Here is a 26,864-nt window from a genome sequence, read left to right as displayed (position 1 = left end):
ATCGATCAGTCGACAGAAAGTTAATCGAGAAATGATTTGAAAACGGATTCGGTTTGAGTCATTCAACGAGCAAGGAAACTCCGTTATCTGAGAGGCAATTAAATATGTATTTGTCTGGGACTGTTGGCCGTTGAAAACAACCAAATTTAGATTCTGGGAATTAATATTTTCCTTTTCCAAGATATGTTTTTTTAGTGTTACAGTAGAAAAAAAACCCATCTTGCACAAGTTACTAGGGGTGTAAGAAAATAATGGATACACTTGAGTATCGCGATATTTTATTTAGCGATACTGTATCGAAAAACGCAATATTGATTTTTTATTTTTTTAAGTTTACGTGCAAAAATATTCATATTAGACAGTGGTTCACGTTTATATTGTGTTATATTGACAATATTTCACATTTGAGAACTTTGGTTTCTTTTGTTGAAGTAAAGTTTGAACTCACATCAACACGTTTCATAGTGTTGAAACGTTTTCAAATCCTACCAATCAAAAAGCTCAAACTATCAGTTAAAGGTGCAGTAGGTAGGATTGGGAAGATCCAGGACTTAGCCAAAACATTTGGACATCGACAACTTCTCAGTCCCCCTTTCTGATAAAGCCCAAAACTGTCTCCTAAGCCCCTCCCCCCACTGGCCCTGATTGGTGCATCTGAACAGTTAGACACCCCTCCTGGCCCTGATTGGTGCATCTGAACAGTTAGACACCCCTCCTGGCCCTGATTGGTGCATCTGAACAGTTAGACACCCCTCCTGGCCCTGATTGGTGCATCTGAACAGGGAGCTCGGGATTGTTGCAAATCGCACTACAGGCTGTAGGTGGAGCCAGAGGAGCTGGATTTTATTTTAAAGACCTGCTTCATGTAGTTCTACTGGAACATAGGGTCAGTTTCAGCAGATATGACAGAAAGTTAGTTTTATAAGTCTTACCTACTGCACCTTGAAGACTGTTTAAATCAATCTGAAGAAGGTCAAAGGGCGGTTGTTTGTTCACAAAGTCATGAAAGAAGAACAAACGTAATTTAAACTTTGCTCTATGCTAAACTGTATTTATTACGGGCCTGTACTTGCTGGATCTGGGCTCTGGAGATGATGAAAATAAAATATAAATGGTGGAGAGGCTAAAAGAGGAACCCCTCCCTCCCCTCCCTCCCGCCCTTGTCTGGCCCATGCGAGAGTTTACCTGGGAAACGAGAGAACAGAGAAAACCTCTTAAGAGAAAGGCGTCGTGGAGGGGGGGACGCCACCGATGGGGAGAGAGGGGGGGTGACAGCTGAGAGAGGAAGAGGAGGAGGAGGAGGAGGAGAACGAAGGAGCAGAGAGAGAGATTTAGAGGTTTATTTGTTTTAAATCATTTTAATCGCGCACGTTGACAAAAAAATAAAAATAAATGTTTTTATTCATTAGCTTATTTGACAGGGAACCACAAAACAGCCACGAAATCACCATCACCAAACCCTCCACACCCCATTTAAATAAAAATTTCATTTTATCAGCGTAAAACGCACTTCATTCAAAGTCGACAGGAACAAAATAAAACTACCAAAAGCCGTCTTGGTTCATCTTTCCACTGTTCCAACAATCACCACTCTGGTTTGGTTGAAATAAACCCTTAATTCACTCATTTACATGTGGAGATATGCTGGCTCTATACACGCTAAAAGTCCTGATTATTTACATGGAGTCTGGTGGAGATATGCTGGCTCTATACACGCTAAAAGTCCTGATTATTTACATGGAGTCTGGTGGAGATATGCTGGCTCTATACACGCTAAAAGTCCTGATTATTTACATGGAGTCTGGTGGAGATATGCTGGATCTATACACTCTAAAAGTCCTGATTATTTACATGGAGTCTGGTGGAGTTTGGTGATGGTGATGTTGGGGCTGTTTCATGTTAAACTAAAAGGATCTAACTCTTTAACTAAAAGCTCTATCTCTATAGGGATCCTTTCCATAATGTTGTCAGACACTCAGCATAATAATCTGAGTCTGTCAGCGGCAAAAACTGAACTTTTAGTGGACGGAAACTGACGGTGCGCAATTGCCCTACATGATTACATTGCAGCCCGCTTAACGGCTGCCGGTTACAGCGTTCTTGCTCAATACTGGACCAACTTCAAAGATATTTGTTTAGATCAGTCACTAAGACACCAATGCATGAGAAAATAAGGTCCAAGTTAAAAAAAAACAACAACGCAATTACAGTTTAAATTTCTGAATCTCTATTTTGAAAATCTAAAACTTCCAGATTTATCTTTCTAACCGAGAAAGATTAAAGTTTAAAAAAAACACACATTTGAGCGTTTCAGGATGAGAAATGAACACGTGTTTGACGCATACATTTGACAGTGCACATGCACACACACGGAGCTGCACCATGTGCACATGAAGCACAGACAGCTGGTCGTCCAGGAGACAGAAACAGCTCGACAGGGAAAGGGAAAGGGGGGGAAGAGCAGAAGAAAAAGAACAAGAGGAGACATTTTAATTAAGCAGTTTTGATGCTGAACCACTAGGAGTCCCCGGTGTTACACTGAGTCAGAGTGGCCACACGCGGCGGTGCTGCCTGCACGCTGACTCAACCCGGCCGCACGGCGAGACTTCTTCTCAGGTAGGCTTACATCACCCTATTACCCACCATATTATGCTTTTTGGCTTTTTCTCTTTTCCTTTATTGTGTTATATATCTTTTTTTGTGCACGTTATAGGTTTATAAAGTTAAAAAGCCCAAAGTCCCCCCCAAAGGGACTTACCATCTCCAACAGAAAACACTGTTCACCAACTGCTCCAAACAGCTCTATTGTAGTCCAGCCTTTACTTCAGAGACAAACCTGGTCACTTTGGAACACACGTTATAATGCTCGCCTAGCTGCTAGCATGGCACGCCCTCATACTCTGCTTCTGACTGGCTAGTAGTCCTTACTAGCCAGTCAGAAGCAGAGTATGAGGGCGCGCCCTGACAGTAGCTAGGTAAGGACTACTAGCCAGTCAGAAGCAGAGTATGAGGGCGCGCCCTGACAGTAGCTAGGTAAGGACTACTAGCCAGTCAGAAGCAGAGTATGAGGGCGTGTCCTGACAGTACCTAGGTAAGGACTACTAGCCAGTCAGAAGCAGGGTATGAGGGCGTGCCCTGACAGTACCTAGGTAAGGACTACTAGCCAGTCAGAAGCAGAGTATGAGGGCGTGTCCTCACAGTACCTAGGTAAGGACTACTAGCCAGTCAGAAGCAGAGTATGAGGGCGGTCCTGACAGTACCTAGGTAAGGACTACTAGCCAGTCAGAAGCAGAGTATGAGGGCGGCGTCCTGACAGTAGCTAGGTAAGGACTACTAGCCAGTCAGAAGCAGAGTATGAGGTGGCGCGCTGACAGTACCTAGGTAAGGACTACTAGCCAGTCAGAAGCAGAGTATGAGGGCGTGCCCTGACAGTACCTAGGTAAGGACTACTAGCCAGTCAGAAGCAGAGTATGAGGGCGTGTCCTCACAGTAGCTAGGTAAGGACTACTAGCCAGTCAGAAGCAGAGTATGAGGGCGTGCCCTGACAGTAGCTAAGTAAGGACTACTAGCCAGTCAGAAGCAGAGTATGAGGGCGTGCCCTGACAGTAGCTAGGTGAGCATTATAACGTGTGTCTCTGAAGTAAAGGCTGCACTACAATAGAGCTGTTTGGAGCAGTTGGTGAACAGTGTTTTCTGTTGGAGATGGTAAGTCCCTTTGGGGGGGACTTTGGGCTTTTTCACTTTATAAACCTATAACATGCACAAAAAAGATATATAACACAATAAAGGAAAAGAGAAAAAGCCAAAAAGCATAATATGAGCACTTTAAAGCTCCTCATCTGCATCCCTGCTGTTACACACATTCACACCTGGAAGCCCTGTGGAAAGAAAATGTTATACTGAAACTGGACAAAATAAAGACTTGTTGGCTCTACACGGGAGAACAGGTAAGAGGGTTGTAACGGAGGTTGCTGCTCTGAGGGAAAAAGAAAGAAGTGAAGCATTTTACTGAAATATTATAAAGATCGTGGAATCTTTTCTAAAAACTCTTAATATGGAAAGCAAAGGTGTAGACGGCTTATGATGTGTTATTGATTGCAGCAGATGTTAAATCTCTTAGAAGATACATTATTAAAATACATTTTAAAATTGATTTAAAACAGATAGTGTGAAAACATTTTCATCACCCTTCCTTCAAATTTGAAACATGTTAAGAATTTTTGTAAATCACCAGCGCCAAAATGATACGAATTGAGAATAAAAATTAGCAATTGCAACCCTCTGCGAAATGTGTTAAATAGCAGTTGACCAAACAACCGTTGAACAAGCAGAACATCAACATGAATACCAGTCCTTCCAGAAAAATGCAGAGTTTTTTTGTGATTGTTGCGGGGCAAAAATCCTTGGTTATGCGGCACGTTTTCTTAAAAAATGCGATGAAATATGCGGGATATTTATGCAATTTTATGTGATGAAATTGCGGGAACTTGCAAAAACTGCGGTTTGTCGTGGCCGGTCGACCCCCAAAAGGCTCAAAGGTCCCAAATTTAGCTCATTTTCAGCTTCATGCTTGCATTTTTGGTTTCTACTACATGTTCCCGTGCTTTTATGTTCAAAAAACAAGAAGCGAAACGAGAACAATAGTTCAATAACAGGACCTTAGTCCATTAAAAGCTTTGTTACAAGCTCTAACGAGGATGAAACGACATCTCTTTTAGTCTCTCAGGCCTCAGCTGACTAGCCTCGTGAGACCGTCCTCATCTGGCGAGCTCCAGTTTTCCAGTCTGGCATCTTGAGATAGAGAAAATATGGAGCTGTTCGCCAAACGGCCGACCAATCAGCGCTGGTTTTGAGGCGGGTTTAGGTGTTGATAGACAGATGGTTTATCCAATCAGCTAACCAGTATTTTCAGACAGCGGTAGCCCTAATTCTGTTAGCCGCCCGCTAATGCTTTTTCCTCTTGGATCCTTCTTTTGGAATATGGAGCGGGAACCTGAAATGCGGCCTTTTATTCCTAAATTCTCGTTACACAAACGGCAAATCTCCTTTACCGACATGTTGCTTGCTTGCTGAGCTAACAAGCTATGCTTTACCTGCAAAAGTTTGGACACACCTTCTCATTCAATGCGTTTCCTTTTTATTTTCATGACTATTTACATTGTAGATTCTCACTGAAGGCATCAAAACTATGAATGAACACATGTGGAATTATGTACTTAACAAAAAAGTGTGAAATAACTGAAAACATGTCTTATATTTTAGATTCTTCAAAGTAGCCACCCTTTGCTTTTTTTATTAATAAGGGAAAAACTTCCACTAATTAACCCTGACAAAGCACACCTGTGAAGGTAAAAACCATTTCAGGTGACTACCTCATGAAGCTCATTGAGAGAACACCAAGGGTTTGCAGAGTTATCAAAAAAAGCAAAGGGTGGCTACTTTGAAGAATCTAAAATATAAGACATGTTTTCAGTTATTTCACACTTTTTTGTTAAGTACATAATCCCATATGTGTTCATTCATAGTTTTGATGCCTTCAGTGAGAATCTACAATGTAAATAGTCATGAAAATAAAGAAACACATTGAATCCAAACCTTTGGCCTGTACTGTAGGTGGTGATAGACAGATGGTTTATCCAATCAGCTAACCAGGATTTTCGCCCCTTCCCAAAAGTTCTCCAACGGAAAGTTCCCAGATGGATATGCCGAGCAAATGCAAAGCGATCCATCTGGTGGAGTCAGGTTACCACCTGACGGCTCGGAGGACAGAAGACGAACTCTGTCTGAACTCGGGATGTTTCCCTTTTTGGATTAAGCCAATTGACTTCTTCAAAGACAAAGCTTCATTAGGGGTTTTAATCAGCAGGTTGGGGAAAACACAAAGCCATTAAGTTCCATTAATTAGGATTATTTCTGATGAAAAGGAAAGGATCTTTCTCCACCACTGGTGTGCAGTAGCAACAGGAAACACATGTCACTACAACATTCAAAGCAATGTCTAACGTATAACACATTTAACAATAATAATAATTTAACAATCTGACTGGTGCACCCCTATCCAAAAGCACAACCAGTCTTATTAATATTACTCTGAGTGAGCAGGGTTACCTGAATTTATTTTAATTTTGATTCACAATTAAGGTGGAAAATAAAAAAGTTTTGTGTTTAATGTATTTTTGTTGATGTTGAAATGGATTTTAAAACATATGGTATCGTGTGTGTGTGTGTATATATGTGTGTGTATATGTTTGTGTGTGTGTGTGTGTGTGTGTGTGTGTGTGTGTGTGTGTGTGTGTGTGTGTGTGTGTGTGTGTGTGTGTGTGTGCGCACACTGTCTCACCCAGTGATGGTGAGCTCAGAGCCATGACTCCATAGTAAGAGAACGGGCCAGTTTCAAACTTCATGTTTTCGTTTCCAGCTTCCACTTCCACTCGCCCCTGAAACACACACACAGGACATTTTGATTAATTAGGACATTATTTGACTGTGTGTGTGTGTGTGTGTGTGTGTGTGTGTGTGTTCTGCTGTTCAAAATCCAGAAGTCGTCTCGTAACAGGTCCGAGATAAATATTACATTCTGCCACAGGTGTCTCTTTACCACACACACACACACACACACACACACAACACACACACACACACATCACACAACACACAACACACAACACACAACACACACAGGAGCAACTGTGCTCAGGTTACACACTGAGTATCTGAACTCACGTTACCCACACCTCAGGTGTTGAACGAACAAACAAAGCCTCCGGGTACAAACACACACTTTCTCTCAGCGCCGACAATATAACAACATTCTCACACACACCCCCAGCCGGTCAGTTAAAATGAATGATAACACACGCTGAGCTGAACCGAGCATTTCCACCTGGTATCACAATCCAATCTGAGTGATCGGATCCCAAGTGGACAGCTCTAAGTACAGGTGAGAACGCAGCCAGTTCACTCAGACCACATTCAGAGGGTGTTTAGGCCACAGGCTACAGCTACACTACTAGCTTTTATATAGACCTTAGTGGTCCCCTAATACTGTAACTGAAGTCTCCTTTATATAGACCTTAGTGGTCCCCTAATATTGTATCTGAATTTTTTTTTTTTTTTTTTTTTTTTTTTTTTTTTTTTTTTTTTTTTTAAAAATTTTTTTTTCTATAATTTTTTTTGAATTTTTTTTTTATATAAACTTTAGTGGTCCCCTAATACTGTATCTGAAGTCTCTTTATATAGACCTTAGTGGTCCCCTAATACTGTATCTGAAGTCTCTTTTATATAGACCTTAGTGGTCCCCTATTACTGTATCTGAAGTCTCTTTTATATAGACCTTAGTGGTCCCCTAATACTGTATCTGAAGTCTCTTTTATATATAGACCTTAGTGGTCCCCTAATACTGTATCTGAAGTCTCTTTTATATAGACCTTAGTGGTCCCCTAATACTGTATCTGAAGTCTCTTTTATATAGACCTTAGTGGTCCCCTAATACTGTATCTGAAGTCTCTTTTATATAGACCTTAGTGGTCCCCTAATACTGTATCTGAAGTCTCTTTTATATAGACCTTAGTGGTCCCCTAATACTGTATCTGAAGTCTCTTTCCAGAAATTCGGGTGGTGGCCTTGACCAACTGCCACTTTGCTCGTTTGAAAGCCATGATGTCTCTCTCTCTCTCTCATGGGTGGGCCAAATTCTCTGGGTGGGCAAACCAGAGAAAGGGGAGGTAACCTTGCTCCTTATGACCTCATAAGGAGAAGATTCCTGATTGGTCCATCTGAGCTTTCATTTTCTCAAAGGCAGAGCAGGATACCCAGGGCTCGGTTTACACCTATCACCATTTCTAGCCACTGGGGGACCATAGGCAGGCTGGGGGAACGCATATTAATGTTAAAGCCATGGGACCTTTAAAAAAAACACTGCTGCCCCCGTTTGAAAACTGCGGGGTTGCTTTGTCGTCTGGACGGACATAAAAACGGAGACTTTTGGAAACGAGGAGGCACGTCAGTCGGTGTTATCGGTTGGGTAGGCTTTTCGCTCCAAAGCTAATAAATCCCATTTACGATTACTTTTCGCCATTGTTGTTCTTTCTCCAAAGTATTTTCTGTATTTTTTTAACATAATACATTCATTATTTTCAACATGAGAGAATCTGCTTCCTGTTTACACCGGCACGCACACGCCCCAGTGCATTCGACTGGTCATGTCGTGTTGTCAGTACGGTTGGGTTCCTATGCAACCGGTAGGAATCGGACCGGATCAGAACGCAAATTTCGGTTCCACTTAACATGTAAATATTTTCCCCCTCTGTCGCTCCGAAAGGGACGTAAAAACATCCCCCTTTCTCTGTAGTCTACCGTTAGCAAGCTACCGTAAATGTAGAGCTACTTTTAAAATGCCATATTTTCCCCTCTGGGCTCACCAAAACAGATGTAAAAGCATATCAACCATCCACTGCACGTGATCGCTAGTAAACATATTACAGTTTTTCAGTTTTTCAAGAATGGGTTTAGGAATCTTAAGCCCTATTCGCACGGGATAAGTATTATCTTGGGACCTCGTGTGAATTATAAATTACCCCCCCACGTCTGAGTTTCATCTGGCGCATTCGAACGGATAAGCGAAGCCTGTGATTTTACTCGAATTTACTGACATTAAGCAACAGTAGAAACATGGGTGTGGGTAGCTCTGCTACGGGTGTTTGTGTGTGGTCAGATCTCGAGGACGCACACGCACACAATCTCAACCGGGTAGTCAGTCATTGTCCGAACTGCGACCTCTCCTTTTTCTTTCTCTCACTTCTTTCTCCGGGTGGTGTCAAGCAGGGTCCGGTTAGATGGATAAAACAAAACATTTCACCAGGTTAAAATCTATTAGCTCAAGCTTTACGCTTGATTTATTTGTAACATTAACCTCTAATTATGAAGTGAGCCCCCTCGCTTGATTGTGCATTATTTTTGATAAGCTATGGCTTGGAGATGTCTTGTCGTTATCTCTGGATGTATGATACAAACATAAAAAATATATTTACCGCATGCTGCTATACATGTCATCCATTGCCATCTAATCATTCTTTTTGTCTTCGCACTTGTGGTGGTTTTCATCTTTCTCTTTCTGCAAATTCTATATGATGTATAGCGACATGACCCAGCACCCAAAACACTGTCAAAACACTCCAACACACCCACTCCATTCTTCGCCAAAGATGGATAAAAAGGCGCAAAAGAAGGAAATAGGTACCTTGAAAAAACAAAAAAGCCCCGCCAAATCCTGGACAAATCAGAGATGCCGATTCGCACGGGACTAATATCATCACAGGACCTCCATTTTCGGCGAAATATGGTAGGTCATTTGCGGCTGAATTATTACTTTACAAATTGCAGACATGACCGATTCGCACGGGATTAAGATCACAGACAACCTCCGCAATGATTACAAATGACTGGAGGTCACCAGGTAATACTTATCCCGTGCGAATAGGGCTTTAATCGTTTTTTAAAGTACCGGTTCGGCATCGGAATCGTAAAAATCCAAACGGTAGCCGACCCTAGTTGTCAGACGTGTAAATATGGACAGAGATTAGCTCAGCTACTGGAGCTACAACTCTCGTGTGGACGGAGATAGTTTCGGTCTCAAAACGCTGCTGAAAAACGTGCACGGTGTCGGTGTGTGTCCTTCGGCCACATAAAGGAACGCCAACTCCACTGTGAGCGGAACCATGTGCTCATTAAAAGTATTTCTCATGTGACACAAACAGCAGTAAAGTGAGGGTAAATTGTGTCTTCTGGACGTTATTATCATACTGCGCGTAATGTTTTGATGTTTTTTGTTTCAATGCTTCCTGCTCTCGGCTGTCGGAGCTCTGAGCAGCGTGGTTGCGGTCAGTACCCGATCCGTTCAACCGGCACAAGATGACACGTATGCCAATGACGTATGCGCAGATGATAATACCGTTTTACGACCTGCCCAATCTGTTCCACGCTAGCCTCCACCGGGATAGCTAACAGCTAATTCGGCTAACCGCTAGCCGACAGCCTTCAGTCTAAAATAACGCATGCGCAGAACGGATCGTGCAGGCACAACTGACAGCTAGAGTCAGTCTAAAATAACGTTAAGTCAAACATAATGGGGAAAAGCAGGCTACAGCTACATTAAGACTTTACAGTAATAACAATAAAGACAAATATTGAGTGAGTGTGTTTTAAATGAGCACAAGTAAAGTAGAACTGACGTAACAGCTGTTATATATGTTAACGTTTATTTTCAAGTTTTATTTTGAGGGTCTTTTAAAGTTATTACATGCTCTCTCAGCTAGCGGTTAGCCGAATTAGCTGTTAGCTAAACTAACGTTAGCCTAACTGTGGAGGCTAACGGCAGACCGCTACAATCAGCTAGCGGTTAGCCAAATTAACCGTTAGCTAAACTAACGTTAGCTTCCCGGTGGAGGCTGACGGCAGACCGCTATAATCACCTAGCGGTCCGCCGAATTAGCTATTAGCTAAACTAACGTTAGCTAGCGTGGGAACAGACTGGGTAGTGTCGTAAATCCTCGTACCACAGCGCATGCGTGAACATCTTGCGCATGCGCAGAACGGATCGTGCCGGTGGAACGGATCGGGTACTGACAGTTGCCTAGAAAAAGCAGAAAAAGCAGCCGCCGGTAGACAATAATAATAATAATAATAATAATAATAATAATAATACATTTTATTTGGCGGACGCCTTTCTAAATACACAAGGACATCTTACATGTTTAAAAGGGCATAAAAGAAGGAAATAGATTAAAATACATTTAGCCTCATAGTAATACATTTTACAAAATAATCTGAAAATGCTAAAATTAATGTCAGAAAAGCAGTAAAAAAAATAAAAAATAAAAAAAGAGTGCCGGGAGGGTTTCTATGGCGATTTAGTACTACGGAGATTTAAAGATTAAAAGCTTTCTTAATAAGGTGAGGTAAGGTAATTTATTGTCACATACACATACACGTAGCGAAATTCATTCTCTGCATTTAACCCATCCCTCAAGGGAGCGGTGGGCAGCCAATCACAGCGCCCCGGGGGACCAACTCCAGATCTGAGCCAGTGCCTTGCTCAAGGGCACTGACTGGAGAACCTAGTGCATGTTTATTGATGGTGGGGGAAACTGGAAACCCACTCAAACATGGGGAGAACATACAAACTCCACACAGAAAGGCCCGGAACGACCTGGATTCGAACCCAGAACCCCACAGTGCTAACCATGGGGCCCCCATGCTGCTAGGTAGGTAGGTAGGTAGGTAGTTAGGTAGGTCTTTAAAAATGCTTTAGATGAACTGACTGTGTCTGCCTGTCGAATGTGGGAGGGGAGGGCATCCAGAGTCTGGCCCTGGCCCCCATCTGTCCCCCATGGTGGAGAGGCGGAGCGTGGGGGTGACAAGGAGGCCAATCGAGGACAATAACGTTATTTTTTGGGGGGGGGGGGCATTTTTAGGCCTTTATTGACAGGACAGCTGAAGAAATGAAAGAAGAGAGAGAGAGAGAGAGAGAGAGGACATGCAGTCGAGGAGTCAACCTCTATGTATATATATGTTATTTTTAGTTTAAAGTGTCCATATTATGAAAAAAACACTTTTTCTGGTGATTTGGGGTGTTATTTTGTGTCTCTGGTGCTTCCACACATACAAACTTTGAAAAAAATCCATCCATGGTGTTCTGAGTGAGATACGGTTTCTGAATGTGTCCTGCCTTCAGTCTCCTGGTGAGCTGTTCAAAATCGGCTCGGACTGTGACGTCACAGTCCGAAATGAGCTGGCTAACCACAACCGTTAGCTCATAGCGTTAGCGTTAGCATGGTAGCGTTAGCATAGTACAGGAGAAGCTCGCAGGCAGTTTGGACTTCCATTAGCTGTTTAGGTTTAATGACTAATGTTAACTAGCATGTTAGTGATCAGTAATTAGCCTGTGTCTATGTTATCTCCTTACATATACCTACGCTCTCCGTCTCTGTAAGATTGGGAATGATTGAGATTTCTCTCGGCACAGCTACCAGAAGACTTCACACTTTCAGACAGGTTGATGACGTCACATCTGCGTTATCTCTGTGAGTTGGAGGCTGCGCAGTAAAGCAAGAGATCACCTGAAAAGTGCTTCTAATATCCTTCACTGGTCTCCGTCCAGAGACACGGGCTCTGTTGGTCCATTTTATATACGTCAGTGGTTAATATGGACGGAGATTAGTTCTGATACTGGAGCTAAAACTCTTGTGTGGATGGAGATCGACTCCTATAAGTGAACATGAAACATTATTATTGGTGTGGAGGTGAAAAATCGCCCACTTTATAGACAGCATTTTAAAAACCAGACAGATGAACAGTTTAAGTTCCTGCTGCAGATTAAGAGATTTACTGGCGCTCCTCTTCGCCCTTAAACTCTCTGCGGTTTCTTTTCCTCTCCATATGCTCGGCTGTTTCTCTTCTCATCTGCTTTTCTTTTCTTCCACCCTCCTTAACCCTTCAATCCCCTCTGCCGGCCTCCCCCTGTCTTACCTAAGAGGATCTATTGGTGAAGGCCCCTCTGACACCGAACAGTAGGGATGCACCGAAATGAAAACTCTTAGCCGAAACCGAAAAAGAGGAAACCAAAACCGAAAACTGAAAACACCGAAAGAAATTATGCCAATTATTAGTACCATATTAGTACCATATACCATATTTTACTACCTGCAGTTTGTTTTCTTTCTCAGTTGTCTTTAGGAGCAGCGTTCTAGTTGTCACAAGCCTAGAGCGCCCTCTCGCGGCTGTAGATGGTGATGTTTTCAGTATGAATTAACATTTAAAAACATGTTAAATTATATATATATTTGGATCCATAAATCGCACCTGACTATAAGTTGCAGGACCAGCCAAAGTAGGGAAAAAAGTGCGACTTATAGTCCGGAAAATACGGTGCCTTGTTTCATTTAAGCCAAGTACCCCACTGACCAGCGCAAAAAAAACCTTTTTGGTAGAATAGAAAGTCTAAATAAAGAGGAACAATACAGAACGGTTTTATTGTGTATTGTGCTGAATATTGGAGACAATTAAAGAATTAGAGAACAGCGTGCCAACACAAAAATGTGCTACAATGCCAAAAGTAATTAGTTGATTAGTGCCAAATGTTGCCTCGTTCCAGCTGATCTAATGTAAATATTTCCTGTTTTTCTTCGTCTAATGTGATAGTAAATTAGTAGTACTTTTTTTTTTTTTACGATTATTTTTGGGGCATTTTAGGCCCTCATTTATAGGACAGCTTAAGACATGAAAGGAGAGAGAGAGAGAGAGAGAGAGAGAGAGAGAGAGAGAGAGAGAGAGGAGAGAGAGAGAGAGAGAGAGAGGTAATGACATGCAGCAAAGGGCCGCAGGTCGGAGTCGATATATTATTAAATATTTTAGAGGTTTTTGGACAGTTATTTGGATAAAACAAGACATCTGAAGACATCACTTTTAAAGCGTAACTCTCGCCAAAATGCAACCTAGGGTCTTTTTGTGAATGTACCCGAGTCAAACTTTCATTTAAAAGCATATTTAGGACGGAAGCGCCACTTTTAAGATTTACCGTATTTTCGTTTTCCGGTCAAATGGCCTTTTGAATGGGAGTGCTATAGGGGCGCTTTTAAGCTAGCCTCAAAATAACTATTTTTAAAACCACTAAGAAGGCTCGACACAAACATGAGACTTTGCTCCAAGTATCACCAGGGGCTCTACACCTTAACGAAAGCTTTGACAACATTGTTTGTGTACCCAGAGTTTACTAAAAAGAGGTTTTGAACAACTCACCGCAGCTCTTGTTGTTTCCGGCTGCTACCACCTCGGCAGTCAAAACAAGTCGGTATCAAAACAAGTAGCTCCAGATTTAGTAGATCCCTCGTGCCCCAGTGTAGTTAAGGTTTAGAGCCCCTAGTGATACTTCGAGCAAAGTTTCATGTTGTGTCGAGCCTTCTTAGTTTTAAAAACAGCCATTTTGAAGGCCCAAAATAGCTGCTCATTGAAGGCTCTTAAAAGCGCCCCTATAGCACTCCCATTCAAAAGGCCATTTGACCGAAAAACGAAAATACGGTAAATCTTAAAAGTGGCGCTTCCGTCCTAAATATGCTTTTAAACGAAAGTTTGACTCGGGTACATTCACAAAAAGATCCTAGGTTGCATTTTGGCGAGAGTTATGCTTTAAAAGTGATGTCTTCAGATGTCTTGTTTTATCCAAATAACTGTCCAAAAACCTCTAAAATATTTAATAATATATCGACTCCGACCCTTTGCTGCATGTCATTACCTCTCTCTCTCTCTCTCTCTCTCTCTCTCTCTCTCTCCTTTCATGTCTTAAGCTGTCCTATAAATGAGGGCCTAAAAAGTTACGCTTTAACTGGCACGTTCTGTTATTTCCTGATATTTTAGGGACCAAAAATACGAAAATAATTAGTAGATGGATAGATAAGGAATAGTATTGTGAACTGAAGCCCTAAATAGAATTAAAAACACTTAAGAGTTGTTGTTTTTAAATCTACACGTTGACATTTTTTGAAAGTTCAAAGAAATTTCTGTTTATTTCGAAGTTAAAATAAATGTTTTTTTCAATTATTTTTTTAGCAGCAAAATGATGAGTCACTAAATCAGTTGATCTAAATTAATTAACAACTTTTTAATAATGGGTTAATTAAAATCATATAACAAGTAAAAATACCAGACATTTGCTGCTTTTCTGTGTTTTATATCATTATATATTTGTATATTTGGGGTTTTTGGACTGACGGTCAAACAAAACGGGACGTCTGAAGACAGTTTAAAGTCTGGGAACTCTTTTTTTTTTTACATAAAAATTTATAAAATTAACAACCGTTAGATTAATTCATGATGAATATATAATCATTACTTGCAGCCCTGTGTTTTTAAAATGAAAACTAACAACATAATAATAATAAGACGTTATAATAATAAATAAATCTGTGGAAGTTATCACAGTTTTACAACTAAATCTTTATATTATTATTATTATTATTATTATTATTATTATTATCGACCAGTGTCAGATTTATAACACAACCATGAATGTTTTACTGGGACAAAGAATCAAAGAGGTATCAAGGTCTTCTTTCTCGGAAAACTAAAATCCACTTAGTTATCTTAAGTCAGGCGTGTCTTAAAGGGTTGAAGGGTTAAGCGCCTGCATGCGTGCTACACCGACGCTCTGACCCGGTTTAAACTGTCGTCTGATCTCACGTCATTATGACCCGTTCACCGGCCGCCACGGTCACGCCATCTTGTAACTCGCTCCAATCAGAACGAGGACCGGCTCCGCCTGCATCACAAGCACTTTCACTGTTGGTACTTTGGTGGTTAATTAGGGCGGAAACCAGCGGTGATTTTCATAGGCGATTAATCTGTCGATTTATTTTACATTAATGGATTAGTTTGTTTGAAAATGGTAAAAAAAATGTAGATGAGTGTTTCCCCAAAAAGCCCAAAAGATGATGTCCTCAAATGTTTTGTTGTTTTTGTCCCCAACTCAAAGATATTCAGTTTCCTGTCCCAGAGGAGAGAAGAAACTAGAACAATATTCACATTTAACAGGCTGGAATCAGAGAATGTTTGGAAGTTTTACCAAGTCACATTATTATTTTTTTAAAAGCATTTTATGCCTTTATTTATATAGGACAGCTGACGACACGAAAGGGGAGAGAGAGAGAGAGACATGCAGCAAAGGGCCGCAGGTCGGAGTCGAACCTGCGGCCGCTGCGTCAACGAGTAAACCTCTATATATGGGCGCACGCTCTACCAGGTGAGCAAACCAGGCGCCCACTAAGTAACATTTTCAATGCAGTACTTTTACTTGTAACAGAGTGGGTGTCTGTGTGGTGTGGTGTGGTGTGTGTGTGTGTGTGTGTGTGTGTGTGTGTGTGTGTGTGTGTGTGTGTGTGTGTGTGTGTGTGGTGTGTGTGGTGTGTGTGTGTGTGTGTATGTGTGTGTGTGTGCGTGGTGCGTTGTGTGTGTGTGTGTGTGTGGTGCGTGTACGCGTGTGTGTGTGTGTGTGTGTGTGTGTGTGCGTGCCGCGTGTGTTGTGTGGTGTGTGTACGCCATGGTGTGTGTGTGTGTGTGTGTGTGGGGTGTGTATGTGTGGTGCGTGGCGTGTGTGTGTGTGTGGTGCGTGCGTGCGTGCGTGGTGTGTGTGAGTGTGTATGTGTGTGTGTGCGTGTGCGCGGCGTGGCGTGTGGTGTGTGTGTATGTGTGTGTGTGTGTGTGTGTGTGTGTGTGTGTGCGTCGCGCAGCGTGCGCGTGCGTGTGTGTGTGTGTGTGGTGTGTGTAAGCGCGGTGTGTGTGTGTGTGTGTGTGTGTACCTGCAGAATGAGGACGAAGTAGTCGACAGGTTTGCCTCTCTGGTAGATGAAGTGCTGCGGTGAGCGTTTGTCGTTCTCGTTGAACTTGAGCTCCTGGATGACGTCGGGGTGTCGGAGGATCCTCAGCAGGACTTTCTCGGTGACCTGGAACGGGCTGAACAGGTTGACCTCTGGGGGAGGAAACAAAAGACGGCCATGCCAGATATCATTCTGTATTTTACAAAGCAGAATATTTGACTTTTTAAAAGCAAAAATACCAGCGGTGGAAGAAGTATTCAGATACTTTACACGGTTGGTGGTTATAAAGTTGTGTTAAAAGTGTGAGCAGTCAGAATAAACACTGTTACTATAAAAAATGTCTGTCTGTGTTTAAAAAGAGACTAAGACAACAGTTACTACAAAATATGTTAAAGGTCCCATGACATGGTGCTCTTTGGATGCTTTTATATAGACCTTAGTGGTCCCCTAATACTGTATCTGAAGTCTCTTTTATATAGACCTTAGTGGTCCCCTAATACTGTATCTGAAGTCTCTTTTATATAGGCCTTAGTGGTCCCCTAATACTGTATCTGAAGTCTCTTTTATATAGACCTTAGTGGTCCCCTAATACTGTATCTGAAGTCTCTTTTATATAGACCTTAGTGGTCCCCTAATACTGTATCTGAAGTCTCTTTTATATAGACCGTAGTGGTCCCCTAATACTGTATCTGAAGTCTCTTTTATAGGCCTTAGTGGTCCCCTAATACTTGTATCTGAAGTCTCTTTTATATAAACCTTAGTGGTCCCCTAATACTGTATCTGAAGTCTCTTTTATATAGACCTTAGTGGTCCCCTAATACTGTATCTGAAGTCTCTTTTATATAGGCCTTAGTGGTCCCCTAATACTGTATCTGAAGTTTCTTTTATATAGACCTTAGTGGTCCCCTAATACTGTATCTGAAGTCTCTTTTATATAGACCTTAGTGGTCCCCTAATACTGTATCTGAAGTCTCTTTTATATAGACCTTAGTGGTCCCCTAATACTGTATCTGAAGTCTCTTTTATATAGACCTTAGTGGTCCCCTAATACTGTATCTGAAGTCTCTTTTATATAGACCTTTAGTGGTCCCCATAATACTGTATCTGAAGTCTCTTTTATATAAACCTTAGTGGTCCCCTAATACTTGTATCTGAAGTCTCTTTTATATAGACCTTAGTGGTCCCCTAATACTGTATCTGAAGTCTCTTTTATATAGGCCTTAGTGGTCCCCTAATACTGTATCTGAAGTCTCTTTTATATAGACCTTAGTGGTCCCCTAATACTGTATCTGAAGTCTCTTTTATATAGACCTTAGTGGTCCCCTAATACTGTATCTGAAGTCTCTTTTATATAGACCTTAGTGGTCCTCTAATACTGTATCTGAAGTCTCTTTTGGAGGGTGGGGGTGTGGTCTTGACCAACTGCCACTTTGCTCATTTGAAAGCCATGATGTCTCTCTCTCTCTCATGGGTGGGCCAAATTCTCTGGGCGGGGCAAACCAGAGAAAGGGGAGGTAACCTTGCTCCTTATGACCTCATAAGGAGAAGATTCCTGATTGGTCCATCTGAGCTTTCATTTTCTCAAAAGCAGAGCAGGATACCCAGGGCTCGGTTTACACCTATCACCATTTCTAGCCACTGGGGGACCATAGGCAGGCTGGGGGAACTCATATTAATGTTAAAAAACATCATAAAGTGAAATGTTCATGCCATGGGACCTGTAAAGCTTGAATAGCATACTCTAAACAGCTGGGGACTTTAAAAAAAGACTCTGAATTCATGTTTTCTTTCTCTACTGCTATACTTACCTGCTTTAATGTTTGCTTATATTGGACCAATACTAGACTGATGGACTCAATGTTTTGGGACAACTTAGGTATGTATGACTGTTTTTATAATGCCTTTACACAAGCTTTAAATAGCTTACCAGGGTGTCCCTTTTTCACATAGCTGCATTATGTCTTATGATTGTACTTGCTTTTTTAACTTTTGTGAATTAATTGGACCTTGAACCTGAACTGTTGCCTGTAAACTGTCTGTCCGGGCTGTGATCTGTGCGGAGGGAAACCCACGGTGGCAGCGAGTTCTGCTGAAGTTATTTCATAAATGCGTGTTCTACTGCCTGTGTGGTTTACACAGTTTACATAGAAAACTGAATATATTTGTGTATTCAAAAGTTAGGCACAATAAAACCACGAAGATGAATGACTATTTAGGCCACAAATGCACACCAAGGTCCCCTGTGTCTCTGTCCCCCAGTGACCGGTGTTAATCTCAGTGACTGCTGAACGACGCTGTGAGATTAGCCCCTCCTCCTCCTCCTCCTCCTCCTCCTCCTCCTCCTCCTCCGAGCTCACCTGTAGCCAGGAAACGATGAGCCGCCAGCATGAGCTGGGGAGAGATCTTCACTTTACTGTCGGCGTTGTTCTTGAAGGCCGAGAAGTCGGGCTTGTTTTTATTGGGGTCCACCTTTTTCCTGTTTCTGTTGTCAGCTGCAGAAAAGTGGATGGAGAGGGACAAGTCTTAGTCACACAAGAGTTAAAAGAGCTGATTCACAGCAGACGAAGGCATAACAAATGTTGTCTTGTGTGTGTGTGTGTGTTCATTTCTTTGGGTTCAACATTGGTGGGGTGGGGGTAGCCGGGTTGGATCAGCGGTAGAGCAGGCGCACATGCACTGAGAGGTTTATGCCTCAACGCAGAGGTCCAAGGTTTTTGGTCTTCCCTCTCTCCTCTCTCACCTAACTGTAATGTAAATGTAATGTTTTTATATAGCGCTTTTCTAGTCCTAACGACTACTCAAAGCACTTTAACATAGTCCAGGAACCATTCACCATTCACACACATTCACACACTGTGGCCGAGGCTGCCGTACAAGGTGCCACCTGCTCATCAGATAAACACTCACACACATTTACACTCCGATGGGCAACTCGGGGTTCAGTGTCTTGCCCAAGGACACTTCGGCATGAAACTGCAGGGCCAGGGATCGAACCACCAACCTTCCGAGTGGCAGGCGACCTCTCTACCACTTAGCCACAGCCGCCCCTGTCCTGTCAAAAATTGAGATCTCAACCTTTAGGCAAAAAGTTTAAAATTTTGAGCAGATCAAACTAATTTTCTGCATTCTGGTGAATTTTTCTGCAACAACTGGTGCCTTTTCTGCATCCAGTTATGGTGCAAATGTCTTTATGTAAAGGAATGTATTATTATTCTATATTTTGGCACTGGCCAGATTATTGGGGGGGGGGGTCACCTGTAAATGACGCCTATGTGTATAAGTGCATGTGCGTGCGTGACATCTGTATCTGTGCCACGGCTGGCGACTGCTGACTCACTGTAAAGGTCGGACTCGTCCAGGATCTCGGACTTGATGATCTCCTCGATGACGTCCTCCAGCGTGACCAATCCCAGCACCTCGTAGAAAGGGTCGCCCTCCCCCTCGTTGTTCACCTTCTGGACGATGGCCAGGTGGGATTTACCTGGAGAGGAGTGGAGAGAGGGAGAGAGGGAGAGAGATCAGCTGTTGGGTTACAAACAGGATGCATGAGTGCACCGCTGTAACTTAAGCATTTAAAATCCCCGAGAAATGAACTGTCAGGAAAGTAGGGCAGCATCAAAGTTTAATTGTAGCTGCTGCCTCCTAAACTTCAGCGGCTGGCCTTCAAACACATTCGGCTACAGTGGAAACATCCTTTCTTGTTTTTCTATTTTGGAGCTTCAGTGGATTTATCCTGCCGACTGCTGGGAGGACAGATTGTTGCCTTAATATAGCCCAGACTGCACTAAGAGCTTTGCAGAGAAAAGAGCTTGAAGAACTGCCAACACAGAGATAAAGAGGAGAGAGAGAGAGAGAGAGAGAGAGAGAAGGCTGAGAGAGAAACGCTGAGAAGAATGAGAAACAGATTAAGCCTCATTAAAAAAACATATAAGACCGTTTTGCTTGCTCATATTCGCTGCAGGTCTGCAGCACAGTGTGCTAACAAACAGACCTCACTGTCTGCTGGCTCTGAAGAGAGCAGAGAGTTACGTAACGGCTTCAGTTCCCCGTTGTAAAGGCGTGTCTGACAGCAAGGTAAAGCTGTAATATTTAAATATAGTGTATCTGCTGCGAGAAAGGACAACGAACATGTCGACCGCACCGGCAGCTGCTGTGCAATTCATCAGACAAGGCCCAAAAAAAGAAGCGCTGAATGCAAAATATGTGCATTGTAGCTCAGAGACTTGAAACGTGACCTGGACTCAGACTCAGAGACTTTAGGCCGGTTACACAATTTGTCCGTTGTTTATTTCTAAAGAAACACGACAATGTATAAAAGGCTCCATTACCTTGTACCTCACGTTATGGCTCCGTAGCAGACGCTTTTATAACAATAGGCTAACGATTGGGTCATAACCACGAGACTTACTGTCGCACAGTAGAGGAATTACCGTATAGTACAGGAGAAGCTCACAGGCAGTTTGGACTTCCATTAGCTGTTTAGGTTTAATTACTAATGTTAACTAGCATGTTAGTGATCAGTAATTAGCCTGTGCCTATGTTAGTGATCAGTAATTAGCCTGTGCCTATGTTATCTCCTTACATATACCTACGCTCTCCGTCTCTGTAAGATTGGGAATGATTGAGATTTCTCTCGGCACAGCTACCAGAAGACTTCACACTTTCAGACAGGTTTCTCACGTCACATCTACGTTGTCTCTCTCAGTTGGAGGCTGCTCAGTAAAGCAAGAGATCACCGGAAAAGTGCTTCCAATATCCTTCACTGGTCTCCGTCCAGAGCAACGGGGTCTATTGGTCCATTATATATATATGTCAATGGTTAAACCCTTATTGTCGAACCCTGAGCGCTGACAATAACTAATGACAACATCCTGTTTCAGGACATGTGTATCTCATGAGGAGCGCAACTGGATGAAATGTGCTTATTGGTGGATATGTGTTGCACTGTGATTAAATGTAGGCCGCGATGTTCCAGTCGTCAATAGAGCCGATCAATACAGAGAGAGCCTGCTGGGGGAGGGAGGGAGGGAAGATTTTGTGTGGATACAGTGATGGCTTAGCCTGACAAGCCAGACCCACATCCAGATGTTGGGTCTGGGAACTCACCATTGGCACTAGTGGTGGGAATCACCAGAGGCCTCACGATACGATATCATCCCGATACTTATGTCACGATACGATATTATTGCGATTTTAAACATATTGCAATATTCTGCGATATATTGCAATGTATTTACCTTTTTTTCCAACTTCAGATTTTTCCCAATTTAAAATGAGGTCCCGAAAGGACAGTTTTGTCAACATCTGTTTTATCTAAAAAGATACATGTCTCTGTTTGTTCATCTCACTTCAATTTTATTGCTGCAAAATGTGATTGTCGAGCAGACAAACTGACCAACACATATGTCATAAAAGATCGATACTTGGCGTCTGTGTATTGATACAGTATTGCCACGAAAAATATCGCGATACTATGCTGTATCGATTTTTCCCCCCACCCCTAATTGGCAGGGCTCAATCTGAGAGGCGGGATAAACGGTTGTCTTTCAAATTCGCTCTGCACGCTATAGGACAGCGCTCCAACCAATCAGAGCAACGCTAGTTGATAGATTAAACTTTAAACTCCGAACACATCTTCCTTTTTTAAGAATGATTTCTGTGCCGTTCTTTGTTCTTTTCTCAAAGAGAAGCTGAACTCCAAGTCTTCCAGAAGACCGCTGTTCACCAGCAGCAGCAGCAGCCATAAGCCCCGCCCACCGACTCTATACACGATGTGATTGGCCTGACTAGAATTAGTTTTTTCCAGCTCACAAGCCAACGGAGAATGGCTAGACCCGGCTGCAAATTACATTTGCTGCTGCTAGGGTGGTCTAGATTTCTAGGCTAGTGATGGCTGAGAGGAATTGGAAATATTGATACCTTTAAATGTAGACTAAAATCCTACTTATTCAGGCTGGCTTTTAGGAAATGTCTTATCATTTTATGATTTTAGGGTTTATACTTATATATCGGGGTGGAACAATGCATCGTGAATCGGTTATAAATCGATATACAGTACAGGCCAAAAGTTTAGACACACCTTCTCATTCAATGCGTTTTTTTATTTATTTTCATGACTATTTCCATTGTAGATTCTCACTGAAGGCATCAAAACTATGAATGAACACATATGGAATTATGTACTTAACAAAAAAGTGTGAAATAACTGAAAACATGTCTTATATTTTAGATTCCTCAAAGTAGCCACCCTTTGCTTTTTTATTAATAAGGGAAATAATTCCACTAATTAACCCTGACAAAGCACACCTGTGAAGGTAAAACCATTTCAGGTGACTACCTCATGAAGCTCATTGAGAGAACACCAAGGGTTTGCAGAGTTATCAAAAAAAGAAAAGGGTGGCTACTTTGAAGAATCTAAAATATAAGACATGTTTTCAGTTATTTCACACTTTTTTGTTAAGTACATAATTCCATATGTGTTCATTCATAGTTTTGATGCCTTCAGTGAGAATCTACAATGTAAATAGTCATGAAAATATAAAGGAAACGCATTGAATGAGAAGGTGTGTCCAAACTTTTGGCCTGTACTGTAAATGTGTAAAGATTACAACTGGCTGAGATTTTTTCTTAAATGAATCGTGATGCATTTTAGTCCTAGACGTAATCATCTACTTTAGATTTCACTTCAGACGCCCCTAAGTCTTCTTAGTTTATTTATTTGAAGAGATCTTTTTCTATTTATTTAGTTATTTTGATGTGGGATTTGTCTTAGAAATCTAATTATTAATTCTTTGTTTTATTTTTGTTATTACAGATAAAATACAATTTCAGTTGCACCTTTGATACGAGGACACATCGTTGTTTTGCACAGTTTATAGAAATAGTCTGCAGCTCATTCTGTAAAGAAAAAAATCCTGAGAAAATCGTACTCTGAACTTAAAATCGTGAATTGAATCGTGAGTTGAGTGACAGTAAAGTGAATATCTGAACTCTGATCTACATTTTCTGACATTTTATAGACCAAACTTATCAATTAATCAACACATAATCGTTAGTTGCAGCCCTAGCTTATAAACAGAGATCAGCTGATTTCTCTGCAGGTTCCTCAGAGAAATCAGCTGATATATAGTATGATCTCACACACACACACACACACACACACACACACACACACACACACACACACACACACACCAGACACGCAGACAACTAGACACACACACACACACACACACACACACAACTAGACACACACTAGACAAACAGACAACCAGACACACACACACACACGCAGACAACTAGACACGCACACACACAACTAGACACACACACACACACACAAATACACAATAATAACAACAGACAACAACAGACAACCAGACACACAACAACAACAACACGCACACCCACACAAATAACAACAACACACAACTAGACACACAAACACAACAATACCACACACACCACACACACACAATAGACAAAACAGACAAACCAGACACACACATACAAAACAACAATACCGATACAACCAGACACACAAAAACACAACACACACAAACAAAACACACAATAATAAATAATAGACAAACCACCCTATAGACTCATCACACTGTATCACATAATACACATAAACAGACGACGTAATAATAGACAACCATAATGATTACCAGCGTAATGAATACCAATACACACATAGACGCAGTACAAATACCGCGATTATGGAACCGAAGCACAAGTCCAGACACTCGGAATGCGCGTGTAGCCGCTCTCCATGATCTCCGACATGGTGTTGAAGTCCAGCACGGCGTCCGCCTGGATCATGAAGCAGTGGTCCGTGGGCGTCATCACGTCCTCCACCGTCTTGTTGCGGAGCTCCAGGGCGCCCTGGATCATGTTCAGCTCCTCCTTCACCAGGTCGTTGTACGGCTCCGTCACCTTCGCGAGCCGAGGGAACAAACATTCACATCCTAAACTTTAAAGTGATCATGTTATCAGGGTTCCCACGCATTTTAACCATGACTTTTTCATGACTTTTTCATGACTTTTTCATGACTTTTCATGACTTTTTCATGACTTTTTCATGACTTTTCCATTACTTTTTCATGACTTTTTCATTACTTTTTCATGACTTTTTCATTACTTTTCCATTACTTTTTCATGACTTTTTCATGACTTTTTCATGACTTTTTCATTACTTTTCCATGACTTTTTCATGACTTTTCCATTACTTTTTCATGACTTTTTCATTACTTTTTCATGACTTTTTCATTACTTTTCCATTACTTTTTCATGATTTTTTCATTACTTTTTCATGACTTTTCCATGACTTTTTCCATTACTTTTTCATGACTTTTCCATTACTTTTCCATTACTTTTCCATTACTTTTTCATAACTTTTTCATGACTTTTCCATTACTTTTTCATTACTTTTTCATGACTTTTCCATTACTTTTTCATGACTTTTTCATGACTTTTTCATTACTTTTCCATGACTTTTTCATTACTTTTTCATGACTTTTTCATTACTTTTCCATGACTTTTTCATTACTTTTTCATTACTTTTCCATGACTTTTTCATTACTTTTTCATGACTTTTCCATGACTTTTTCATTACTTTTTCATTACTTTTCCATGACTTTTTCATGACTTTTTCATGACTTTTTCATGACTTTTTCATTACTTTTTCATTACTTTTTCATTACTTTTTCATGATTTTTTCATTACTTTTTCATGACTTTTCCATTACTTTTTCATGATTTTTTCATTACTTTTTCATTACTTTTTCATTACTTTTTCATGATTTTTTCATTACTTTTTCCATTACTTTTTCATTACTTTTTCATGACTATTCCATTACTTTTTCATGACTTTTCCATGACTTTTTCATGACTATTCCATTACTTTTTCATGACTTTTCCATTACTTTTTCATAACTTTTTCATGATTTATTTCATGACTTTTTCATGACTTTTCATGACTTTTCATGACTTTTCCATTACTTTTTCATGACTTTTCCATTACTTTTCCATTACTTTTCCATTACTTTTTCATAACTTTTTCATGATTTATTTCATGACTTTTTCATGACTTTTCATGACTTTTCATGACTTTTCCATGACTATTCCATGACTTTTTCATGACTTTTCCATGACTTTTCCATGACTTTTCCATTACTTTTTCATAACTTTTTCATGATTTATTTCATGACTTTTCCATGATTTTTCCATAAGTTTTTCATGATTTTTGCATAACTTTTTCATGATTTTTCCATGACTTTTTCATGACTTTTCCATTACTTTTCCATAACTTTTTCATAACTTTTTCATGATTTATTTCATGACTTTTCCATGACTTCCATGATTTTTCCATAAGTTTTTCATGATTTTTCCATTACTTTTTCATGACTTTTTCATGACTTTTCCATTACTTTTCCATAACTTTTTCATGATTTTTCCATGACTTTTTCATGACTTTTTCATGATTTTTCCATAAGTTTTTCATGATTTTTGCATAACTTTTTCATGATTTTTCCATGACTTTTTCATGACTTTTCCATTACTTTTCCATAACTTTTTCATGATTTTTCCATTACTTTTTCATGACTTTTTCATGACTTTTCCATTACTTTTCCATAACTTTTTCATAACTTTTTCATGATTTATTTCATGACTTTTCCATGACTTTTCAATGACTTTTTCATGACTTTTTCATGACTTTTTCATGACTTTTCCATTACTTTTCCATTACTTTTTCATAACTTTTTCATGATTTATTTCATGACTTTTCCATGACTTTTCATGACTTTTCCATGACTTTTCCATTACTTTTTCATGACTATTCCATAACTTTTCCATGACTTTTCATGACTTTTTCATTACTTTTCCATTACTTTTCCATGACTATTCCATGACTATTCCGTGACTTTTCCATTACTTTTCCATGACTATTCCATGACTATTCCGTGACTTTTCCATTACTTTTCCATTACTTTCCATGACTTTTCCATGACTTTCCATGACTTTTTCATGACTTTTCCATGACTTTTCCATAACTTTTCTAAGGGGGAAATCTACACCTATGAATGAGCAGGGTCCAAAATATTCACCAGCCAAATGCCCAGTAGTGAATGTTCAAACGTTACCAGCCACTCAATAGATAACCACGGATTAATGGCTGGCGAGTGATGCAAATGTATCAGCACGGCATATTTTACCAGCATTTGGTTGGTACAGTAGATGGTGTTAATTTTGGACCCTGCCTGCCTATGAGTAAATATTAGGCTGGGCAATATATCAATATCATATCGTGATATAAGACTAGATATAGTCTTAGATTTTGGATATTTTAATATGGTGATATGACATAAGTGTTGTCTTTTACTGGTTTTAAAGGTCCCATGGCATGAAGATTTCACTTTATGAGGTTTTTTAACATTAATATGAGTTCCCCCAGCCTGCCTATGGTCCCCCAGTGGCTAGAAATGGTGATAGGTGTAAA

General features: G+C 40.8%; 1 protein-coding gene across 1 annotated transcript in view; it reads right to left on the bottom strand.

Annotated features, from left to right (window-relative positions):
• Positions 1–26,864, bottom strand: part of LOC120545067 (metal transporter CNNM4-like) — a 36,569-nt gene that overhangs the window by 8,210 nt on the left and 1,495 nt on the right. Inside the window, exons 2-7 of the mRNA XM_039779060.1 lie at positions 24,111–24,302; positions 19,702–19,879; positions 18,722–18,856; positions 16,347–16,516; positions 6,341–6,437; positions 1,186–1,275 (exon numbers count right to left, since the gene is read on the bottom strand). Coding sequence (XP_039634994.1) covers positions 1,186–1,275; positions 6,341–6,437; positions 16,347–16,516; positions 18,722–18,856; positions 19,702–19,879; positions 24,111–24,302 — 862 coding nt within the window. The remainder of the gene's footprint in view (positions 1–1,185; positions 1,276–6,340; positions 6,438–16,346; positions 16,517–18,721; positions 18,857–19,701; positions 19,880–24,110; positions 24,303–26,864) is intronic.

The sequence above is a fragment of the Perca fluviatilis genome, chromosome 17 (assembly GCF_010015445.1).
Source record: "Perca fluviatilis chromosome 17, GENO_Pfluv_1.0, whole genome shotgun sequence".
Classification (NCBI taxonomy): domain Eukaryota; kingdom Metazoa; phylum Chordata; class Actinopteri; order Perciformes; family Percidae; genus Perca; species Perca fluviatilis.
The sequence above is the reverse complement of the archived record's forward strand: the minus strand, read 5'-3'. Positions and strand labels throughout refer to the sequence as shown.